Source organism: Otolemur garnettii, unplaced genomic scaffold (assembly GCF_000181295.1).
Source record: "Otolemur garnettii isolate 467f Iridium unplaced genomic scaffold, OtoGar3 scaffold00243, whole genome shotgun sequence".
Lineage (NCBI taxonomy): Eukaryota > Metazoa > Chordata > Mammalia > Primates > Galagidae > Otolemur > Otolemur garnettii.
Genome location: NW_003852638.1, coordinates 268,665 through 293,825, shown reverse-complemented (window position 1 = coordinate 293,825; position 25,161 = coordinate 268,665). Strand labels below are relative to the sequence as shown.

The 25,161-nt window shown below is 37.0% G+C and overlaps 1 protein-coding gene and 1 non-coding gene across 2 annotated transcripts in view; both read left to right on the top strand.

The window, feature by feature from the left end:
* Positions 1-3,690: 3,690 nt before the first annotated feature.
* The window catches only part of LOC100946172 (POTE ankyrin domain family member A-like), a 232,966-nt gene continuing 211,495 nt past the window's right edge, over positions 3,691-25,161 (top strand). Inside the window, exons 1-6 of the mRNA XM_023508312.1 lie at positions 3,691-3,911; positions 8,423-8,537; positions 8,700-8,873; positions 12,938-13,044; positions 14,582-14,719; positions 17,319-17,407. Of these exons, the coding sequence (XP_023364080.1) occupies positions 3,691-3,911; positions 8,423-8,537; positions 8,700-8,873; positions 12,938-13,044; positions 14,582-14,719; positions 17,319-17,407 (844 nt within the window). The remainder of the gene's footprint in view (positions 3,912-8,422; positions 8,538-8,699; positions 8,874-12,937; positions 13,045-14,581; positions 14,720-17,318; positions 17,408-25,161) is intronic.
* On the top strand, positions 15,930-16,036 carry LOC111722380. The gene has a single exon (XR_002771203.1). It is a non-coding gene; the product is annotated as a U6 spliceosomal RNA (small nuclear RNA).

Below are 25,161 nucleotides of genomic sequence, written 5' to 3'. Positions count from 1 at the left end.
AAAAAAAAAAAAAAAAAAAAAAACCAAAGAGGCAAAGCAATGTCTTTATTGTCTTTTGGAGAAAGAGGTCAAGAACATTCAAGTCTATTTTTATTCATTGTAGTAAGAACCTGATGAGCTGTTTCAGTATGGTGACCCATATTTTGCATTAATTATTTCTGGTTATTATTTTAAAATATTATGGAGGTGCAAATATTTTTGGTTATGTGGATCACTTTTGCCTGAGTCATGGTCATAAGTGTGCCCACCATGCAGCTAGTGTTCACTCTGTCTGTTAGGTAGGTTTTTGTTCATCCCCTCCTACCCTACCCCCTTGATTTCCATCAAGTTTTACTACCTCTAAGTCAGTGGTTCTCAATCTTCCTAATGCCTCCTAATGCCACGACCCTTTAATATAGTTCCTCATATTGTGGTGACCCCCAACCTATAGAGGATTAAACATCATACTTACTACAACAGCCATCAATATCATAACTCATCTGAGGAATTACTGAGAACAAGACATTCTCCTGGCAAGCGTAGAAATCTGTTGTGACTTGGAAGGCAAGCCACTAAGTAACTCAATAATCCTGGAGGAGCAAAGTTCAGTCTTGTAGTAGTAAGGCTAATGTTAAACATTAAGCCTTTTATGGCAGTTCCTTGAAGGATTAGTGGAGAAATATTGCAAATAGTATTTTGGAGATCATTTCCCTTACCACCCTTGAAGATCATTTCCTTGAGTACATACCCTCTGGCACCTATGAAATCATTTCCCCGAGCACGCAGCCCCTGCATGTCTTTGCTTAGTAATCTTTCTGCCCATTATGTATCTTCTTAATAAAGGACTCTGTGAGAAGTGCTCAGTGCTATCCTGCACCTATGGTTAGCCTCACCTCTTGCAGCGTGTACTGTCAATCCATGTCTTGCACTATCATTTATGTGGTCGTGACACCAACCATAAAATTATTTTCATTGCTACTTCATAACTGTAATTTTGCTACTGTTATGAATCATAATGTAAATATCTGATATGCAGGATGTATTTTCATTCTTACAAAGGGGTCGCAACCCACAGGTTGAGAACTACTGCTCTAAGCACATTTGTGCTCTTCAGTTAGTTCTAATTTAATAGTGAATACACACAGGTCTGTTTTTAAATCCTACAGCCTATATACGACACTTGGGAAAGCATCTTAATTTTTCTAAGGCTCCCTCTGAGGCAGTGAGTTTACTACAACACCAAATTAATTTGGTTTGTGTGAGAGTTAAATGAAAAAAAAATGTCTGTGGATGACAGTTTTTGTCACATGAAATGCTCCCCATATGGCCAATCTTACTATTGCATATTCACACTGTACAACTTGATGTGTTGATATCTGTACATGTTGTGGTATTGCCAAGTTTAGCTATTTAAACATCCACTACTTCACACAAGTTGTGTGGAGAAGATACATAAAATCTACTATCAGCAATTTTAAGTGTGAGATACATAGTTACTAACCACAGTTCCCCTGGAATAAGTTGGAGAGATCTACAGGAGGGATGCTATCAGGAAGGCCACAAACTACTTTGAGTGTTCCAGTTTTGCTAGTCCAGGATCCCACATTGCAGTTGGTCATTATGTCCCTCAGTACCCTCCAATATGTGGCTGCTCCTCATTTTCTCCTTGTCTTCTGTGACAATGCTGGTGCTCGTCCATGCCTCCTTTCCTGCCCCATTCTCTGCCAGGTGTCCCATCAACTGAAAATAGGAGGCTTTTATGGTTCTAGCTGAGGCTTAGCAAATAGGCCTAAGTAACATTGCTAGTGCAGTGGCCTGTGACTTTATAGTAATTTTTTCAAAAAGTCAGAAATAAGATATTGCCATGTAGCTAATCTTTTTATTGATTTATTTAACTCACATAGATAAAAAAAATTTAATATTTTGACTTCTTAAGTTTCAAAAATTTAAGGGGGTACAAATGTTTTTCTTCTGTGTATGCCTGGTATAATGTTAAAGTCAGAACATTTGGTAGTCCCATCACCAGAATGTGCTCATTGTACCCAACAAGTTAAGCTTTTTTTTTTTTTTAATTGAATGGTAACTATGTACATTAATGCACTTCTGGGGTACAGTGTGGGGTTTTCACATGCAATCTGAAATATTTCCATCAACTGGTCGACACAGCCTTCATGTCATTTTCTCAGTTATTGTTTTAAAACATTCACATTCTACTCTTAGAAAGATTCACTTGTACCCCTGTAAGATAAACCTCAGAAGTGATCCCTCCAATCCCCCTCCCTCCACCCATTCCCCCCTCCCTTCTCCCTCCCCCTCCCCATATTCTTAGGCTATTTGGTTATAACTTTTATATAAAAGGTATAAATTAGTTTCATAATAGGGGTGTGTACATTGGATACTTTTTCCTCCATTCTTGTGAAACTTTGCTCAGAAGAACATTCTCCAGCTCCATCCATGTGAACATGAAGGATGTAAAGTCTCCATCCTTCTTAATGGCTGCATAGTATTCCATGGTGTACATATACCACAGTTTGTTGATCCATTGGTGGATTGATGGGCACTTGGGCTTCTTCCATGACCTGGCAATTATGAATTGGGCTGCAATAAACATTCTGATACAAATATCTTTGTTGTAATGTGATTTTTGGTCATCTGGGAATATACCCAACAAAGGAATTGCAGGGTCAAATGGCAGGTCTATTTTTAGTTCTCTGAGTGTTCTCCAGATGTCTTTCCAAAAGGAACTTATTAGTTTACATTCCCAGCAGCAGTGTAGGAGTGTTCCCTTTTCTCCACATCCACGCCAGCATCTCTGGTTTTGGGATTTTGTGATATGGGCTAATCTCACTGGAGTTAGATGATATCTCAAAGTAGTTTTGATTTGCATTTCTCTGATGATTAAGGATGGTGAGCATTTTTTCATATATCTGTAGGCCTTACAGCGATCACAAGTTAAGCTTTTATCCCTCATTCTCCTACCCTCCCCCCTTCTTAGTTGCCAATGCCCATGTGTACCCATTGTTTAGCTCTCACTTACACCACACCTCTGTCAGAATGCCCGCTATTAAAAAGTCAAAAAACAATAGATTCTAGCATGTATGCAAAGAGAAAGGAATGCTTATATACTGTTAGTAAGACTGCAAATCAGTAAAACCTCTAAGGAAAACAGTGTGGAGATTCCTCAAAGAAATGTAGACCTACCTTGGCTCCAGCAATCCCACACTGCTGGGTATCTACCCAAAGGAAAAGAAGTCATTTTATAAAAAAGACTCCTGCACTTGAATGTTGATCACAGCACAATTCAACATAGCCCCTGAGGGTTAAGCCCCTGCAGCCGCAGCCCTCCCTACTCCACTGAAGAGAACTTGCTGGTTGGCACCGTCAGCGCAGCCCTCCGGCTGAAGTCAGCACCCTTGGCGACCCTGAGGCGTTGCAGGGAGAGCCGGGTTGGGCTGCTGGCGCGTGAGCTGCAGCTACAGCGTTCTCACCGTGGGTGCTCCGGTGAGAGTGTCCAACAGTCTCTGCCCTCCGCCGCCTGTGTACAAGTGCTGGGACGCGTCCTGCTGTGCGCAAGCGCGCTTGTGCTCAACGGCTTTCTTGGCCTTGGTCTGAGGTCGGAACCGTGAGCCTCGGGTGAAGTTGTTCACTGTATTGACCTCAAAGTCAGGAAAAGCGAGGAGGTGGTGGAAAGCCAGGAGGCGATGCCATACGATGGCTTCTGCAGTGAAGAAGATTTGGGGGTTGGGGAACAAGAAGGCCCAGGAGTACCCGGGAGACTCGAGTCCCTGTGTCTTCTCGAGTCCCCATTACTGCGTCCACAAAAAACATCTTAGAAAACTCCATGAAGCTGCCTTTGCTGGTGATGCAAGGAAAGTGGAGGAGATCCTTTCGTCTGGGAAAAATAGTGTGGATGATACAGACAAAAAGAACAGGTACTAGGAAGGGGGAGGCCAGGCCGTGACTGGGCCAGGTGGGAGGTGGGAGGTGGGGTGCAGGGTATCCCCCTTCGTAGGCCAGTCCTCCCTTCTGTCTTCCCCCATTCCTGGGCCAGCCTTCCCTCCTGTCCCCTAGGGGACTGGCCTTTCCTCTCTCCCCAGGCACCTGGGACGGGGAAACCTTGGAGAGGTCCACCCTTATTGAACAGCAACACAAAAACAAAACTTAAGCAGGTTTACAATCCACACATCATTCCCCTTCTAGAGGTTTTATTGACAATTGTAAAATGATATCACTAACAAAATTAAGTATATGCTGTGTTTTTTTGGATTGTTTTTTAAATATTTATTCGTTTCTTTGTTTATTTGAGACAGAGTCTCACTTTGTCTCCCTGGGGTTGAGTACTGGGGCGTGATAGTTCACAGCAACTTCAAACTCCTGGATTCCAGCGGTCCTCTTGCCTCGGCCTCCTGAGTAGCTGGGACTACAGGTGCCTGCCACAGCGCCGGGCTATTTTTAGAGATGGAGTCTCGCGCTTGCTTAGGCTGGTCTCGAACTCCTGAGTTCAAGTGATCCACCTGCCTCTGCCTTCCAGAGTGCTAGGATTACAGGCATGAGCCACCACACCTGGCTTGCAATGTTTTATTTTTAATGTACACGTTTCAAAACACAATTATTATAGAAAGACGAATGAAGAGAGAAATAATTTGGCCCAACTTCTGGGCTACAACTTCTTCAGATAAAATTCAGTATCCATTTTATATCCATTTACGGCATGTATATAAACTCTTTGCTGACAGACCTCGTAAGGAAACTGAAGTGGGAAGATGGTTTCATGTTTTTAAGTAGGAAGATTTGCATTTCTCAAAATGCGAACTTACCCAAAGTTTTAAGACTTTTGAGTTACAGTTGTGAGGTCAATGAGAAAATTTTTGTAATGAAGTGAATAGATGCCCCTCTAGATATCAAAATAGATTATTCACTCCCACAAATTAATCATTTATTAACAGAGAAAAAAAATAAGTGAATGGAACAGAATAGAAAATCCAGAAACACCTAGATATATGTAAAAATTTAGAACTTTTAATGATGACATTTCATATTTGTAGGAAAAGATGAATTATTTGTAAATGAAATGCTTATTAACGTTTAGAGAAAACCTAGATTTTTATATCACAAAAATAAGTTCTTGATGGAATATAGATTAAAAATTTTCAACATACAAAATGAGAAATGTACCAGAAGAAAACACAAATGCCTATTTATACAGGTACATTTTTACAATGACAAAGACCTTCCTAAGGTTGATGGAAAAGCATTTCAAAAGTTGTTTTAGCAAGATAAAAATTAAAACATCCTGTGTGTAGAAAGAATTATCAAAAGAAAAGCCAACATCATTGCAAAAATTCTTACAGTGATATTTGTACACAATATATATCAGGTGAAAACACACATTTTTACAGAGAATTCTTTGGAATTGGCAAGACTAAAGATCTAAAATTGGGCAAAGTGCTTTTTTGCAGTTCTACAAGTAATGTATGCACATAGAAAAAGAAATTAGTGTTCCTGGTTAGAGAAAGAATTTAAATTAAAAGGAAGAGAATACTGTTTTCTCTCCACAGAGTTTGTGAGGATAGAGAGCAGTGGCATTAGGACTACTGCTTCAAGTTTAAGGTGTCCATAACTTTCCAAATAGATAATTTGGTGCCAGCACCACATTTAAAAAAAGAAATATGTATGTCCTTTACATACATTGTACCATTGTACTAAAATATCTTTAGTAAGTAATCAATGACACATACAATTTGTTTTTCTCAGCACTCCTTAAAATAGCAATGTATAAGAATCCATATAGTAGATTTTGTAGCTAAATTTCAGTGCATCCATAGGATGGGATAATAGGTAAACACCAAAGGGGGAAATAGATACAATATGATGTTGGTATGTGACAGTGTACTTTTGTATATCTAGTGAGAAAAGATCAACTTGACTATACATGGACACTGACTGGTCTGGTGTTAGCTGAAAATATGTATAAAATGGGATAAAATTTTGTTACTTCCAGTCTTTTGTGTTATAAGTGAAATTTCTTTCTTCTCCTTATGTGATTTCTGCAATGAGCTTGTATAAAACGTCTAGTAAAAGTTTATTATTTATGAAATAATCCTTGGGGAGAGCAGGAATGTGATCTTGCACAGATAAAAATAATTTCTTTGTATTTAATTTTTTTTTGTTATTGGCATGGTCTGTGAACTTCTATTCTCTTTATGAGTAAAGAGAATCGTTTTTATCTGTGCATATAAATTTTATTATGTACACATTTTATTACAGACATGTTTTTATTACATACAGATTTATTGGATATATGTAAGCAATTATAGAGAAATCATTTTAGTTTGTATCCTTATGAAAATAAAAAGTAGCAAGTATAAATGATTATTAGTATTGCAAAAGTATTGCTTTACTTTCTGGGAGTTTTCTTTTAAAATATTGAACTATCAACTGTATTTATTCCTTCAGTCCATTTATTCTTTAAATATAACTTGAATACCTATTATGTAACAGACATGTCCTGCTTATCTCTCAGGACCCTTGCATTCTTAAAAATACTCTTGTTTATCTGCCTAGCCTGAGAAAGTTGAAATATTTAAAATTACAGTGGTAGGACTTAATCTCAATTGAAGTCTTTCCTCCCTCCTTTTATTTTATTTTATTTTATTTATTTATTTATTTTTTTTGCAGTTTTTGGTCAGGGCTGGGTTTGAACCCTCCACCTCCAGCATATGGGACTAGTGCCCTACTCCTTTGAGCCACAGGCACTGCCTCCTCCCTCCTTTTAAACAAAAGCATTTCTGAGTGTAGAAAATTATAACAAAACATTTAATTGCCCCTTTGAAAAGGTATAACATCTTTTTTTTTTGAGACCGAGACTCAAGCTGTCTCCCTGGGTAGAGTGCTGTGGCATCACAGCTCACAGCAACCTCCAACTCCTGGGCTCAAGTGAGTCTCCTGCCTCCACCTCCCAAGTAGCTGGGACCACAGGCACCCGCCACAAGGCCTGGCTATTTTTTGGTTGCAGCCATCATTGTTGCTTAGCAGGCCCAGGCCAGGCTTGAACCTGCCAGCCCTGGTATGGATTCGAACCCACCACCTTAAGTGTATGTGGCTGGCACCTTAGCCACTTGAGCCACAGGCGCTGAGCCAAGGTATAACATCTTAAATGCTAATATTAATCACTGAAAAATATCTGATTGGGCATATATTCTACACGTCTAACTATTGAATAAAATAAGTCTTACCTATTTATTTGAATCCTGAGTTTGCTTTGGCTTGAAGATTTATTTATTTATTTATTTATTGGTTTTGGGGGGTTTTGTGTGTTTGTTTGTTTGTTTTTTGAGGTGGGGGTCTTGCGATTCCTCAAGCTGGTCTCAAACTCCTGAGCTCAGGCAGTCCACCCAGCTCAGCCTCCCAGAGTGCTAGGATTACAGGTGTGACCCACCACGCCCAGCTGGCTTGAAGTTTTTTGAAAACTAAAGAAAGAATTACTTTGTTTTAAAATTTGTTGTTGTCTTTGTTGTTTCAGCCCTCTGACCCCATACAACTTCTAAAAACTAATACTTACTTAAATGCTGGTCATATATCTAGATCTTCCAAAGACCTTTTATATTCACCACATTTCACTTGATGTAAGGCACCAGGGATTATGTGATTCCCTATTATTTTTGGTATCAATAAAAGGATTTTTTAGTGCTGCCTGTTATAGTTATAAGAAATCATGAATTTTAAGTGGAATTTTAATGTCACAGATGTTAAAATGTGAGAAAATGAGCATCTGATAATCACTGAAATATAATATTATCTCTTAATTTTTAATAAAACCTAGTGCTAGTACTACAATTATATCATTTTACTTCAAATATTTTCTTTTTGAGTAGTAGTCACTATAGTTAAGTAGTAGTAACAGTAATTCTTATAACATCTAATGATTATTGAGCTGTTTTTTTTGTGCTTGGAATTGCCCTAAACATTTTATTTAATGTGTTCTCTTTTTAAGTAATAATAATGGTTGTTAAATAGTAGTAACAGTACTTCTTACAGTATCTAACAATTATTGAGCTTTTATTTGCTCTTGGAACTGCTGTAAATACTTTGCATAGAGTTTCACTCAAGTATCCCGGTGGTGTCCTGTGAGTTGGCTACTATTTCATCACCATTTTATAGGTAAAGAAGTTGAGGCAGGGGTAAGCCATAGCCAATAAATGACAGAGCTTAAAGTAGGGATTTAAGCTAAAATTGAACTGCTTCTAGAGGTCGAGCTCTTTTCATTCAAATAGGCTTCTCTCAATGTAGTGAGCTGTAAGAGCTAATAAATAATGTATATTCTTCACAAGAAAATTATTTCTTTTGAATAATAACATTCTATTTAATGTTTACAACTGCATGAATCATTGTTTGTTTTGGGATAGTACACTATAGTTTTCTAAAAATTCTCTGACTTTCATAGGACCGCTCTCCATCTGGCCTGTACCAAAGGCCATTTAGCAGTGGTGATTCTCCTGCTGGAAAGACAATGCCAACTTAACATCTGTGACAGAGAAAAGAGGACACCTCTGATGAAGGTATATAGTAACCAACTATTTCAGCATGAGATAGATTTGATTTAAACATGTAGAACCAAAATGATTTTATCTCATTTAAATATAATTGGTTGGTGAAACCTGTGGAATGTTTATTTGAATTCCTAGAATTTATAATCTTATTTCCTGATTTAATGCCAACAGGCTGTACATTGCCAGGAATGGGAATGTGCTATTTCTCTACTGGAATATGGTGCTGATCCCAACCTTCAGGATATCTATGGCAATACTGCCCTCCATTATGCTGTCTATAAGGAGAATATGTTGCTAGTAGAAAAACTGCTTTCATACCATGCAGGTATTGAAATAAAAAACAAGGTACAGATCAACTAACTTTATTTCCAAAATATTTGAAATGCATTTGTTTTAATATTGACATATATGTAAGGGTCAGTGGTTCATATTTGGAAGCTCAAGCATTCCATGAATGAAAATACTTTGGAATGACTTAATTGTCTAAGATTTTTCTTAAAATATCAATTTTTTAAAGAGGCATTAGCGGGTACAGCTTTCTTTTATTCATTTATGGCAAATATCTGTGAAAGCACTGAATTTGTTAAAGGTAAATTTTTTTGCTAAGTGTTTTTCCCCACCCAAGTGTTTTTTTTCCTAATTAGTATAAAACAACACAGGAAAGCAAAATTTGTCCACAAAATAGGCTTTATCTTATAAGTCCAACAAATCTAAAGCATTTTATAAGAAGTGGAAATCTTGCTACTGTTGACACTTTTCTTAAAATTAATTTATATGGAAGAGATTTATTTCTCAGTGGCAAGGCTCAAGAGAGATGAATGGAAAGGGAAAGGAGAGCATCAGAAACCTTCAGGCCAATTTAGAAATTATGTAATTGAGGGAAAATACCTAGAAGAGGTTTTTGTTTGTTTGTTTAGGTTGGTTGGTTGGTTGCTTTTTTCCAACTTATATGTTCAGGCAAGGTGCTCTTCAGTTTTGGTGATAATACTTCTCAGTTTGGAAAAGAGAGTTAATGAGCTATAAATTTGCCTAGAGATCAGTTTTAGGAGGACTCTGAGGACTCCATATTGTCTGTGAACAGGTGGTGAAGAAGTGGGAAATACTTCAGAAGAGGGAAGAACAAAGAATTAACTGACTTACTATCCTGTTCCAGATGAGAGTGTGAATACTGTTCTCCAGTCTAGAATGTCTTGATGAGAAAAGTTTATAAATAGCAAAACCAAGTGGTTTTTTGAGTTTATTAGTCCCTGTTCGATCCCTAACCAGGAAAATCAGATGGAGTTTTCAGTAAATGACTCTGCCATGCTTTCTTCTTTGTCAGATCCCTAGTTGATAAAGGGGATTGGCCATGTGGATGACAGATGAGACTGAAGTGATGTCTCCTGCATAAGTTTTCATCTAGAGCTGTGGATCACAGTCATCTGGGGAATTCAGAAAAGTCTACAAGTCTAGGTCCTCCCCTGAAGATTTTGATTTAGTAAATCTAATAAATTATGGAATGTATATTTAATAATATTTCCTCAGAAATGGGCATGGTGGCATGTACTACTCAAGTAGTCCCAGCTACTCGGAGGCTTGAGGTGGGAGGATTACATGTGGCCAGGAGGTCATGGTGGCAGCAGAGTGAAACCCTGTTTCTAACAAAAGAGGAGAAAGTATTTTCTTGAGATTTGGATAAATTCCTGCTTAAGGATTCCTGCATAAATAAGTGGCATATACAAAGAACATGCCTCAAAAACATCAGAAATCTCTAGAGCAGTGGGGGTTTGATAGGGACCACTTCCTTCAAATCGCTCCTTTCTAATAATATTACCCTGAGATTTATCTTTCTCTACCTCTGTGGTTGCAAAGTTACAAGGAATAATATTGGCAGTCTTGATCAGCTTACAGAAAATAACACCTTATTCTTTTCAACCATCAGTCATTTACTGCCATTCAGAGGGCCTTTAGAAATTTCTTTATAGGTGGTTTTTCAATAAGTAAGGGTAGACTTTCAGGATCTCGTGACTGCTGTGATTTGATTGATTAGATCAGTAAATATTTATTATAATCAAGATTTTCTTAATTAGAGTAGCAGCAAATCCTGACCTGTTGGGCTTGGTGCCGGTAGCTCAGTGAGTAGGGTGCCAGCCACATATACCAAGGCTGGCAGGTTCGAGCCTGGCCTGGGCCTGCTAAACAACCATGATAATTGCAACCAAAAAATAGCCAGGCAGTTGTGGTGGGTGCCTATAGTCCTGGCTACTTGGGAGGCTGAGGCAGGAGAATTGCTTAAGCCCAAGAGTTTTAGGTTATTGTGAGCTGTGATGCCACGGCACTCTACCGAGGGCAACATAGTGAAAATCTGTCTCAAAAAAAAAAAAAAAAAATCCTGACCTGTTTTTTTACTTGAAGCTGTGTGATGGACTGTCTCAGTATGTCTGTTATGTTCATAGAGCGTTAGCATAATCAATATGGCATTTTTATGACATGATTAGGAATAGAGATAAGAATTCTTTTAATGGTTTAGTTTCAGCAGTCCCATGAACTAATTACGTATTTGTTCAGCAATTTGGGAGAATTAAATATAAACAGACTGTAAATGAATAAATGTAAAATTTCTTGAAGTGAAATTTTGAGTCAATTTTGCTATTATGAGTCATAATAGCACTTTGTATTACATGTCAGGCTTGATTTTTTAGAAAAACATATGACACTAAAGAAAGGAAAGATTTTTACATGCATTATATATAACTGTGTAGAAACACATTGATAGAAAATATAAAAACACAAGAGCCATATTCTAAATGTGGGCCACAGGTATATTTAGTTTGCCTCCATAAATGCAACGAGTGTGTGAAATTTAGGAGACATGCAGCAATCTGGAATTCAGGCTTCTCTTAAAGAATCCAGTCTGGTGTCTCTTGAGTCCATCTTACAGTTTGGTGTGAGTGCAGACGCTGCCCTTCGTTAGGAAGCACCTGTTCTCCAGTTTTCTATGGTGCCCACCTATGTACTTCACCTATGTGGGTCAAGTACTTTGCCGCTGTAAGTACTTGAGTTTATAGCTCTTGTTTTATAGTGTATTATGATAAAGATTTCAAGGTTTTTCAAGATAATTTACAGGTTTTTATAATATGTAGTATTATATTATTATATACTATATTGTGTACAAATCTCTTAGTAATGGGATTGAATTGTAGAATTTAGAAGGGTTTTATTTTAAGCTTTTTCTTTATATGTACCATAAGCAGACACCTTCCTATCAGAATGCCTATGCACCTGTTTAGGCTAATCATGGTTATAATTTGGTATGTTGTGCATATTGCAGATAACTTTGTATTGTCTCAGCATTGTCCCTCAAAAATGCAAGTGACTCAGTAGATTTCATCATGCTAGAAATACCCCACATAGATCAGTGTTAGAAGTTTCATTGATGCTTTACTGTACTTACACTTCTGATTTCTATTTTGCCTAAAATAAAAGATAATTTTAGGTAGCATTTAAAACAATTGATTAAATAAGTGTATATGCAGTAGGGTTACGGGATTATCATTATCATCGAAAATAAAATTGCATATGCTTTCTAATATTAAAAATTTATCCCCTTTTAATAGGACAAGTCCTAAGGATTATCTCATAATAATCAATTGAAGTTCATTTGCAGTCCATCTCTTTTAAGTCAGAGCTCATTTTCCTAGTGAGCCATCTAAGTGCCTGACATTGGCATATGGGTTCCCGACATCATTGATAAAAGGGACTCATGTGAGTTTGTGTCACCTGCAGGAAACCTCAGCTGTTGTTGACAAGCACTTGAAACTATATCTATGAAACTCTCATCACTTAATGATAATGTTTGCCACAAAGAAGTATTGTCTAATAGGATTAGGCAGGTCCAAGAGTTTTCTTGAATATTGGACATAGAATGCAGTTTTGTAATATTTCTTAAACATAGGTGATCATGGAATATTTCTGTTGAAGCACAATCCTTGTAGTAAATATTCTTTGAAATATAGTCACTGCTCTAGAGATAATTTAGATCATTAATTTAATAAAAATATGTAAAGAATTAACTACTATGTCCTAGGTTTGGGGGATATAGAGAAAAGTTACAGTCCCTGATCTCGAGAAGCTCTTGGTTTAAATGGGAAAGAATAAACTAATTGCAATATGCGGTGCTAAATGGTGTGAGAGAAGCAAAGAACCTTGGAACTGGTGAATGTTTGAAGTGAGTTTTGGACATGGCAAGTTGTTGTGGTGAGGCAGAGGAGGGGAGTTTGCACATGGAAAAGCACAGAGGGGTGAACAGGAAGGGACTGCTTTTTATTTACATTCTATGATATAAGTTCAAAGATCTTATATGAGGTCTTGAGTTTAGTTAAGAAATAAGTAATTTTGTGAATTATCAATTTTTTTTTGCTGTTTTACAGGGTGGATTCACACCACTTTTACTTGCTGTGAATTATAATAGACAGCTCATGGTGGAGTTTTTAATGAAGAGAAATGCAAATATAAGTGCAGTTGATAATTGGAAAAGGTATAGTAGTTATATTTTTTAAACCTGAGTGTTCTATAGTAGTAATCACACAAGTCAGAAATATTAAATTACTAAAATTAACTTATAATTATTGAGATGTTGTACAAAGTATCAATACAAACCATCATGTAGAAAAGCAATTATTTGGCCCGGGCAACATAAAGAACAGTATATACTAGAATTTATCTTCTCTTATTACATTAATCAGTGCATGTTATTTGTAATCTAATGTTTGTGGTCCTATGAACTTATATTAGCTAAAGGGATTTTGTATTCCTTTTATTTTGTGATATGATAATATGTGGATTTTAACTTTCAGTTTACTTTATACCTCAATATTGAACTTCTTAATCATTTTCTATATTTTTCTAACCTCTGCTGCTTATATTCTTTCCCTTTAAAAACACTGTGTTAACCATAAATAGGACTTTAAATTCATTTTGTCCTTTAGATGAGTCTTTGCTTTAAGTTGCTTTCTTTGAAGAATATTAGTGTTTAGTAATCCCTAAGTCACTCTTAATTGCTATTACCAGGTACTGTGGGTTCACCAGTTTTTTTTCCTTTTTCACTTCTAGTGTATTTTGATTTTTAAAAAATTAGTATGGATGCAGGGAAGAAAGATATCCTAAATTGGAAAAACTTTTCCTTTAAAGGAGATAAGCCATGGGTGGTTGATAAAGAGAAAAGAGGCTTTAGAGTCCCACAATAATAGGTTTAATTTCTAGCTTTCTCACTTGCTAGGTGTGTGACCTTGAGACTCTTTATCACCAAATATGTTTTCTGATATGAAAAGGTGGATAACAATATTTTCTTCAAGGGTGGTTGTGTGTTTGTAAGATTAAAAGCATTTAATTTGGTGCCTAGCACATGATTGTATGCAGCATCTACTGAAATTACTAAGGGTATTATTATTATTACTACTACTGTTTTAAGCCTTCAGGTAGTTCCTTCTTACCTGAGCCCTAACAGAAGGAATTACAAACTATTATATCTGACTAGGGAACTAATGAATAAATCTTCACTGAAATCTTTGCCTACCATAGTTAATTGACATCAGTATAGTTTCTTGCCCGTCAGAGGACTTTAAGTTAGCACCTTCTACTGTGTAATAACCTAGTGCAGTGGTTCTTAGCCTTCCTAATGCCTCCTATTGCTGCGACCCTTTAATACAGTTTCCTCATGTTGTGGTGACCCCCAACCATAAAATTATTTTCGTTACTACTTCATAACTGTAATTTTGCTGCTGTTATGAATCATAATGTAAATATCTGATATGCAGGATGTATTTTCATTGTTACAAAGGGGTCACGACCCACAGGTCAAGAACCACTGCCCTACTGGGACAAGAATCGTCTCTTCCTTTTAGCCTTGGTAGTAGTTTAGATGAACACTTGAATACCCTATGTCTATTAATATATGTAAGTGGTTAAATCTGCACTGACCAGCAAGACATGACATTGGTAAAGTATATGAAATGCAGTGTTGAAGTAACTTTACTAAAGTTCCTCAGGGTAAAGTCATTTGTCTGTTATTTTAGAACAGCTTTGATGATTGCCTTACGTGAGAATTTGCCAGATATAGCTAGTTTTCTTCTTCAGCAACATGTCGATACCTCTCCTCAAGATATGGTTGGAAGGACTGCTAGAGATTATGCTATTCGCAGTGGTTTGCAAGCGTAAGTGTTTACATTAAGAAACAAGTTAATATCATGTTGAAGTTTAAAGTAATTATAATTATTGTATCTTAGACATCAGGTGAGATTTCATAGCTAGGTTCAGGTAGCTTTGGAATGGCAATGAGTTAATATACTTCATCAACCAGAAATTAAGCAAAAGGCTAAACTGGTTATAAGTAGCAAGGGTACAGGATCCCACCATTCCCCATCTCACTCCAAGTATAAGCCCTCTGCATAGGATAAAAATAATGTCGTATTTTGATTTTTCAAATTAGTTAGTTGGGTTTGAAATGTCCAGGTTAGCAGAAAAGCTTTGTACTCTCCCCTGATAGCTATCCTCCTCCTCGAAGTTTTCAAGGACCTAAGGGGTGAAGGTGTTCTAAGTCCAGGGGGGATAATCTGCTTTTGCAAGACAGAAAGAGAGAGCATAAAGATGTTCTAAGCATTCCATTGTTTCTGTTGATTCTGTTGCTACATTGTTGCCATTGAACCTGGTCCTGCAGTCTGATATGATTGATGTTTGCTACCAGGATGCCCTGACTAATTCAGATCCTTGAGTCTTCATGGTGATCCATAATTAGACTTAAGGTTACAACTTTTTCTAGTTTACATACATATTCTTATATGCTCAGCCACGCATCAGCACCCTGCTGTGGCAGTTGGGCCTCCTAGGTTTAGCCATGCACATAGTGAGGAAATTGACCCTTCTCCCCACACTCAAAACCTTATTTGGAGCCCACATCTTAGCCCACATTAAGACACCTTCATGGTAATTTCTCCTTTGATGTCCTTGTTTGGCTTTTCACTAGCAGATAGTATATGGGATTGTTCTAACTGTCAGAGAGGTTCAAATAATGTTTCAGGAAGAGATCAGAGTTTCCTTTCTTCTTTGCTGCCAGATCTATATCTCAAGGCCCCTTTCTATCCTGTGTAGCTCCTTTTCTTAGGTAGCAGAATGTCCCACATCCCTCTTCCCAGAGCAGTGAGCGCCAACTTGTGGTTGGCTGCTCAAGTGATTTGCTTTCCATATTCACAAAAATCTCTGAAGCTGCTTGCATCTCTACCTCAGGTTTTAAAAATATTTTCAAATTGTACCTCACAAGGAAGGCATTTAACACAGCTCTCTGATTCTAAAGCAGGTTATTTAGAGTGAACTTGAACTGAGCCTCATCTATGCTTTGTCAGTATCCCTGTATAAAGGTAGGGCTTTGTGCTTGCATGGATAGTACATATACCCAAATTGGGACAATGCAGAGAAGATTAGCATGGTCCCTGCCCAGGGATGCCACTTCTGTTTATGATGCATCTCATATTTTGTGGAAAGTCATTTGACTACCTGCTACTAGACTCAAGGAAACAGTGTGCGTCAAAGTAAAATAGTTAACATTCAATACTGAAATTATGATTTTCACTACAAAAATATCTACTATGTACAGTGACCTATGAAATGAGAGTGAAGCTGAGTGAATTGTGAGATGTTGTGGGTAAATATGTTGATAGTAATGTATCTTGGAAATGAGAAAATGCCAATTTGCATCTCCTTTATGGAACTTGAGAAAAAGAAAAGTAAGGTTTTGTCTTCCATGTGAGTCAGGGATGAACATGGAGTTTAAGCATCATTTTAACAAAGATCTGGTGGTTCAGAGTTTGGTTAGGTAGAGAAGGAATAGTAGTAGTCCAACTTGGGCGTGACAATTATTTGTTTTTATCCTGATGTGATTGATTAGCTCACTAGTAGGAAATAGTGATGCTATCTAATTCATTGGGTGCCATGCCTCATGCCTATAATCTCAGCTACTCCCAAGGTTGAGGAGGGAGGATTGCTTGCACCCAGGAGTTAGAGGCTACAGTGTGCTATGATCATATCACTACATTCCACCCTGGGTAACATAACAAGTCCTCTGTCTCAACAACAAAAAATTATATTAGCTGATAAGATAATATATTCCTAAATAAATTTTGTTACACATTATGAATAGCTGAGATACACTGAATTATAAGCCACATAGCACAGCTAATGCTCCAAATTAGGATTTAATATTTTCTAGAAACTGCAGCATTTGTCTATTAGAATTTATGAATAAATACACATAGAGTTTTATTTGAAATTCTAAAACAGTTTTAGCAAATAATTTTTGCTAAAATTATTTTAGCAAAAATATTTTTAAAAACTTACTCCATTGCTTCACTATTTCTCTGGACACTTTAAAATGTAATCTTGTTAAATGTTCAAAACAACTTAGTGAAATAAGGCAGTAAAATTCTCAGAAAACACTGAGCCTAAGAAAAGAAAATTGTCCAAGAACCAGTAGTCGTTGCTTACAAAACTAGGACACCTTGCATCATGTCAAGCCAACTCTAGTTAATTTACTGAGCTGTACTGCCTTCAATTCATTACTATTTCAACTTACTTTTTTTTCTTTTTTAATTAGAAACTTAATAAATTTGTAGAGTTTACACATTTGAAGTGTATGGGATAATTAAAATTCTGATATTAGCTCTGATAGTGTCTGAAATATTGTAAGAGTTTAATGCATTTGGTAGATGTTTTTCATATCAGTATTCAAATAGTGATTTTATTAACATTTTGTATACATAGCATTTACAAACAAATTTCAGAATATGAAAAAGGAAAGATACTAAATGGCAATAAGACCTGCAAAAATTCTTCTCAAAGTAGCAACTCAGGTAAGAATTCTGATAATGAATAAGTCTTGGTGATTTTACCCTAGATTACAAAATAAGATCAAGGAATTTTTGATCACAAAAGAGCAGTTAAAAAAAAAAACAACATGGGGTAGCACCTGTGGCTCAAAGGAGTAGGGTGCTGACCCCATGTGCTGGAGGTGGTAGGTTCAAACCCAGCCCTGGCCAAAAACTGTAAAGAAAAAAGCATGTAAATTACTTATTTTTTACTAGAATATTTTTCTTTAAATTAAAGAGTTTGGAACTCAGAATTATTTAGGAAGTTTTTTGTAAGTAGTTTATAATCTCAAACAGTTGTCTCAAAAAATTAATTCATTAATTAATAATTATGGTTCTTAAATCCTCTATGATATTTTTGCATAAATAAGGAAAAAATTTAAGATACCATTTTGTATGTTTCTTCTATGGTCACATTTTAACAAATTGAATTTGTTATAAAAATGGATCTTCTATTTAATTTTTATAATAAATGGTTTGCATTTGGCAAATGAATTGGAGTTGACCCTTGACCAACCTAGGAATTAGGCATGCCAGTAAAAAATCTGCATATAACTTTTGATTCCTCCCAAACTTGACTACTAATTGACCAGAAGAAGCCTTACCAATAATACAAGCAGTTGATTAACACATATTATGTATGTTATGTGTATTACATATTTATGGTCCCTGTCATATCTACTCAAGCCTGCCATTGTATTGCAAAAGCAGCCACTGTATTTTTACAATAAGTGAAAGAAACTGTTATTAAGAAAGCCAGGAGGAAGAAGGTTATATTTACTATTCATTAAGTGGAAGGGTCTTCATCCTCATCATTTTCACATTTAGCAGGCTGAGGAGGAAAAGGAGAGGTTGTTTCTGCTTTCTGTAGGTGGCAGAAGCAGGGGAAAATCTGTAGATCAGTGGGCCCCTGCAGTATTGTTCAAAAGTCAGCTATATTACATAGAAAGGTGTAGCTATCTTTAAAGGTGATACTACTATCTTTAAAGGTCATGAAAGGTATAACTATCTTTAAAACTGAGAACTCAAAAATACTTTTCTGGTGCTATAAACAAATGACCATAAGAAATGTAAAACTTAGCCAGTGTGCACCAATGCCAACAGGAGATTCTTTTTAAAAGGTACCTCTTGATTATAGAAGTCAGAAATGTAATTCCTTGTTGACAAGCGCAGGTTACGTTACATATTTGCAGGCCAATGAGGGCTTGCTTTTGTCAACTTTATTCCCTACAAGTTGAAACTGAACAAGACATATTTATTTTGTTATAACAGGATGTGTTCTATCTGCTGCATTATTATCATGATGACAATAACTTTGTTAGAACAAGATAATCTGTCACCATTAGCCAAAAGGTTAACACAATAAATATTCCAGTAGCCCAACTCTAGGTAAACAAATGGTAACCAAAGAACAAAAAATGTTTTGCCATAACAATTGCTGTGTTAACTAGATGTGACACCTTCATGCATTGTACAGTCTGAACTGTTTGAGGACACCTTTGTTTTGCAAATGGCAAGAGATTTAGTTTTGGTCTTTAAGGTGTTTGTAATAGAATAGAGCTGTCCCTATGTAATTTCTGTGTTTTTTCAACAGAATTTTCAAAGAGGATATTTTTGTTTATTTATTCATTTGTTTACTTAACAACTATCAAGTGTTTTTTAGATAATAAGCATTTTTTTTAACATTACAGAATACACACATTTAAAAAGATACAGCAGGAGCTTGTTATTATAATTGTCATTTTTATTATTTACTACTTTATTCAGTGTTACTGTGTGCCAGATGCCCTATGGGAGCTTATAGTTATCATCTATTGCGTATTTAGTGTGTTCAGTATGTGCCAAGCAGTCTGAGTTCATGGTGAGGAATTAAAGCTTTACAAAAGTTGGTAGGATTTCAGGTAAGCATGCACAGTGAGTGGAAATTTGCCAGGTAAAAAGGAAGAAGGAACATCTAACAAGATTTCCTGTTCGGCAGAAAAACAGCAGGTGGAAAAGCTAAGCTAAGAGATGTGAGTAAACTTTGTAGGGTTTGTGAGCAGTTGGAGTCTACTAGCTCAAAAAGTGTGATATGGGAGTGATTGGGAATGAGGTGAATACCTAGGTAAGGCAAGCTTACAGAAGATTTCTTAATACTCCAGAAATGGGTAGCTCTTGTCCCATAAGCCACAGGAACTTTCTCAGGTAGAATGCTTTTGGCTGTCAAAGATAGATCACATGAAGAACAGTGGCTGAAACAATAGGAACCAGAGTTATTTGGGGGAGAGGGGTTCATTGATAGCATTTGATTCAGCTTGTTTGTCTTCCCTCTGTGCCACTGGCCGTGTTTTGTTCATGTCTTTTCATGGTTGACTCAATTGCAGCAGGTCCAAATATCATGTTCTCACACGACCTTATCTAAAGGCTGCAAGGGTTTTTCTTCATGTGTTTCTTATAAAGAGGGAGAAAATTCAGAAGCTTGGAGTAGACCTCAAGCAACATTTTATTGACTGGGTTATACTACATGCTCATTTCTAAGCTAGCCATGGGAAAGCAGAGATGATTATTCTGATTAGCTTCAAAGAATCACTTTTTTGGAGCTGTGAAGGGGTATTCAGATGATAAATATCCAACTAGAATTATGTTTCTACAGCAAGAAAGAAGAAGGAATGGCTACTGGGGAGGAAGCCAGCATTGTTTACTGCAGGGATTCATCGAGAATTTTAGGTAGAGGAGCCACAAGATTGGGTTTGAGGTTTAGGGCATTCTGGTTAGGGAGACTGGCAAGCTTTTTCTGTAAAGGATCAGACTTCAAACATTTTAGACCATGTGGTCTCTGTCATATCTACTCAAGCCTGCCAGTGTAATGTGAAAGCAGCTATAGATCAGATGTAAGTTAATAGGCATTATTGCACTCCAGTAAAACTTTGTTCATCAAACCATATGATAGGCTGGATTTGGCCTGTGGCCTGTTATTTGCTGACCCCTCGTACAGGGGATAGATGGAAAGGAACCATGTACAAAGACCAAGAGACAAAGTTTTGCAGATGTCAAAACCATAATTTCCTTGTCATATATAAATAATCCTGAGACTAGCATCAGTCTGTTAAGAAGTTTTCACCCATTCATGGTGAAATAAAGTTAGGAGCCTCTATTTATTCATTTGAAAATGTTGGTCTTTTTCTTGGCATTATACATGTTCACTGGTTTTTGCTTTTCTTTTTTTTTAATTTAAGAAATAACAATAATAGTTGCTGGGTTCCCCCCTTCCAGAAAACCATCAGAGCTCATGTTGAGGAAATTTAAACATAAAATAAATGTAAACTAGGAAACAAAAACATAAAATAAATATAAACAAACATTTATTTTATATTTCCAGTGGTAGTGGAAATATAAAGCAGAGGCAGAAAAGAGGTATACTTAATATGATTTAGTGATTATTGAATGTAAAAAGTTAGGGGCAGAGAGAATTTCAGTTCATCCATAGGTTTGCAGGTCATGCACTAACACTTAAAGTGGACATAGGAAGGAGTAAAATACTGTCAGGAATAGAGAAGAGCAGCAGATCAACAGGCACGACATCCTTTTTTTCTATATATGTTGAGTTTAATGGAATATTCACGTAGACATTTTCAGTAGGCAATTGGCTGATAAGCATTTTTAGGTGGAGATAGAACACTGAGGTTAAAGATGCAACCTTAGAATAATGTTGTAATAGGCAAAGTTATACATCTGAATGGGCTTGTCTACGATGAGGAAGATGTAGAAAAAGAAGGGGAGTGAGACAAACTTGGAAAAATCCACATTTCCTAGAGGAAAAGAAGGTCGTAAAGGAGAATGAGTGAGGGCTGGAGAAAACTGGGAGAGGAATCAGAGGAAATGATATATATATATTTTTTTGAGATAGAGTCTCACTATGTCACCCTCTGGTAGAGTGCTGTGGCATCGCAGCTCACAGCATCCTCAAACTCTTGGGCTTAAGCAATTCTCTTGCCTCAGCCTCTTCAGCCAAAAATGGAAATGATTTTGCAAAATAAATTAATAAGTAAATAAAAGTGGGAATTTCAAAGAGAGTATCAATTTGACAAGTAAGATTACTAAAAAGGAAGTTGGGTTGAATGTTTTAAAGCTCTTTAGTGGTAGCCTTTTCGAAACAAAAAGTTCTGTTGTCTTCACCTCTGCAGTGTTTCTCCTTAAGCTTCTCTGAATATGAGGTAGGGATAAGCTCTTAAGGGAGTGAACATTCCAGTGATTCTATGTGAGGTAAAGTCACAGGTCACTTTGATGTTGTTCACATCATACATAGGGCAGAGAAAATTACTAGAACTAAGTACAATTACTAACATCTTCCTTAGAAGAGGATTAGCAAAAGTAAGTACACTGATCTCACTTGAGGTCTTCTCTGCTGGCAGTCAGAAAGTCTTTTCAAGGATCTTTGTTTTTGTCCTGTTTTCTGTGACTTACCATGCAATCATAGTACAGTATCCATATTCCTATCTTTCCTTGTTTTACTTTTCTTGTTTTTATCAACAGTTTCAGCTGAAGAGCTGGAGAAGCTGTATTGTGTTGCAGCAAACTAAGTATAAGTGTTCCCTCCTTATCTGTGGGGGATACATTTTAAGAACCCCAGTGAATTTCTGTAACTGCTGATACTATTAAACCCTATCTATACAATTTTTTCCTTATACATACATATCTATGCTATATATACATTTAATTTATAAATTAGACAAAGTATGATATAAATGAAGGTGAGCAAGATGACAGACAAGAGACATCTCTTCTGCAGCCACTCAAAGTGAGACTGGGGAGGAAGGACTCCAGCTGCCTCTGGCTGGGGAACCCTGTCCAGAAACATCGATTTGGGGGCACAAGAAAGGACTGCAGCCACATATGGCTGGGGAGCCCTGCCCAGAAACATCACTTTCGGGGCACAGGGAGCCCTGCCCAGAAGCATTGCTATCGGCACACAGGGAAGTAGCAGGAGATTCCAGGAGCCAACAAAGAGATTGGGAGCAGTGGAGAAACGGCAGAGAAGGCAAGTGCTTACGTACCAGCAGAGGTTGGCCAGTTTGGTGGTGGTTTTCAGACAGAAGGCTTTTTTTTTTTTTTTGGACCTGAGCACTTGCTGGAGTTATGTTGGGAGAATTTAGGTGAGTGAGTAGTCTTGAATAATGCCTTGGGGCTGGGTTTGCGCTACCAGGCAGAGTGGAGCTTTTATTGTTTGTCTGCAGGCTGGGTTGCAGCCATTGTGGGAGAGCTGCTTTGGAGGATCAGCACATAGGGTCCTACTGTGAGGTCACTTCTGGCACGCCTGCTGAGCTGGGCAGCCACCCGTAGGAAGACTTGAGTGGAAGAACATTTTCCTGGGAAAGCCATTGTGTGGCCAAGCAACACGATTTGAAAAAGTTGAGGTATGTCCATTAAGTAGGCTGATGAGAGCTTCAGGCTCCTAACCCTGTCAGGATTCAGGGCAAAGACATGAAGAAGACAGGACCAGGTCTCCTTGGTAAGGTAAAGGCTTACAGCCCCCATCTTATACAGCCTATCAGCTTCATGATTAGCATTTCCTACCCCAGAACATCACCAGTTGTTCAAGCAATATATTATTGCTCTATTTTATATCCGTATGTGTATGTGTTTCTGTGTATTTTTTTTCTTTTTAGAAACAGTTTTTTCAACTTTTTACCCTAGATTTTTCTTTTTTTCCTCTTTTTTCTTTGTATTTATAATTTTTATTATTTCTTTCTTCATTAGCAAGGGCTCCATTTTTGCTATAGTTTTCCTGCTACTATTTTTCTTTTTTTCCCGATTGTTTCTCTTAAGGTTTTTTGCTTGCTTGTTTGTTTTGTTTCATTCTATCATTCATTTTTCCATTTTTTTCTTTCATCAGTAATAAGGGCTGCTACAGTTTTCCTACCCTTTTATTCATTCTTTCCTTTCCATTTCTTTCCTTTACTCTCTCTTTTTGTAAAGATTTTTCTACTTATCTTTCCCTCATAAATGTCTCAAATAACAACTAAGATATATTCTCATTGTTTTTTATATCTCATATAATTTTATTTTTGATTTTATTACATACTTTTATTATTTCTTTTTTCTGATCTGTTTTATTCTTTGTCAATCTGTATTCCATTTATGGGACAGACCCTCACTCTGAGAATTAGGTTCAGGTTCCACAGCATTGGCCTGGCTCAAGGAGACCTTGATCCCCTGGTATTGGGTGTCCTTCTAGCTTGGACCTTTGGAAGGATGCTATTGGTAGGTCCCCAGTGCAACATACTGCTGGTTTTTTCCCCTTCTGTATTTGGTTGAGGTGGGGTCTCCTTTTTGCTCAGGCTGGTAAGGAGCTCCTGACCTCAAGGGATCCACCTAACCCAGCCCTCTAGAGGCTGGAAATTGAGGGTATGGGTCAAAGCACTGTGTTAAAACACCACTGTTACTCATATGTCTCTTTTTCTGTTCCTCTCTTTTATCTGTCAGTCTTTCCTTTTACCCCACACCTTTTTTCTTTTTCATTTCTCTGTCTTTTCTCCCTTCTTACTCTTCAAAAAGTAATAATAATTATTATTATTTTTGGGTCAAAGCACTGTGTTAAAACACCACTGTTACTCATATGTCTCTTTTTCTGTTCCTCTCTTTTATCTGTCAGTCTTTCCTTTTACCCCACACCTTTTTTCTTTTTCATTTCTCTGTCTTTTCTCCCTTCTTACTCTTCAAAAAGTAATAATAATTATTATTATTTTTTCTCTCTCTACTTCCTTAATTGGTTGCTGAGATTGCTTATATCAGGCTACCTTATTGTGGTTTTATTTTTGATTTATTTTTTTTTTCCATTTCCTTTATCTTGTTTCAATGTGCTTTGCTTTTTGCTGAGTTGTAAGGTTGGATCTTCTCTGATCTTTCATTTTTTCCATTCAACAAGAGCAAGGACTTCTGTACTTCTTTTAAATTTATTTATTTATTTATTTTTGGTTGCAGAATTTTAGCTTGAATTATTCTCTCACCCTAGTTCACTGTACTGCATTCTCTCAGTTGATAGAGACTCATCTCATCTCTCCCACATAAAGTGCTTTGGCATCAGCTAAGATATTCTCCCCATTTCATTTCTTGTTTTTTCTTTCCCTTTTTCTTGGTTTGTTGCCTTTCTTCTTTCTTTATCCCTCTTCCCTCCTGCCTCTTAATTTGATTTAATGGTATGTTTAATTTCCCTTTATCTATGCATATATATATATATATATATACACATATATTTTTTCTTTCTCTCTCTCTCTCTTTTCTTTTCTTTCTCTTTCCACCCTTTCTTTTCTGAGGACCAGAGTGACACAGCAGTGGTCTGCCAGGTTGACAGCGGCAGTAGCCTGGCTCAAAGAGGCCAGGAGAACTTTCTACTCTTGGCCCCTGGAAGAAAGTAGTAGGAACATAATGCTGCAGAACTTTTCTACTTTTCTTTTCTTTCCTTTTTTTTTTCTTTGAGATAGAGCCTCACTATGTCGCCCTTGGTAGAGTGTTGTGGTATCACAGCTCACAGCAACCTCAAATTCTTGGGCTCAAGTGATTCTTTTGCCTCAGCCTCCCAAGTAGCTGGGACTACAGGCTCCAACCACAATACCCAGCTATTTTTGTTGTTGTTATTATTGCAGTTGTCGTTGTTTAACTGGCCCAGGGCAGGTTCAAGCCTGCCATCCTCAGTACATGTGGCTGGTGCTGTAACCACTGTGCTATGGGCACTGAGCCAATTTCTTTTTTTTTTTTTTTTA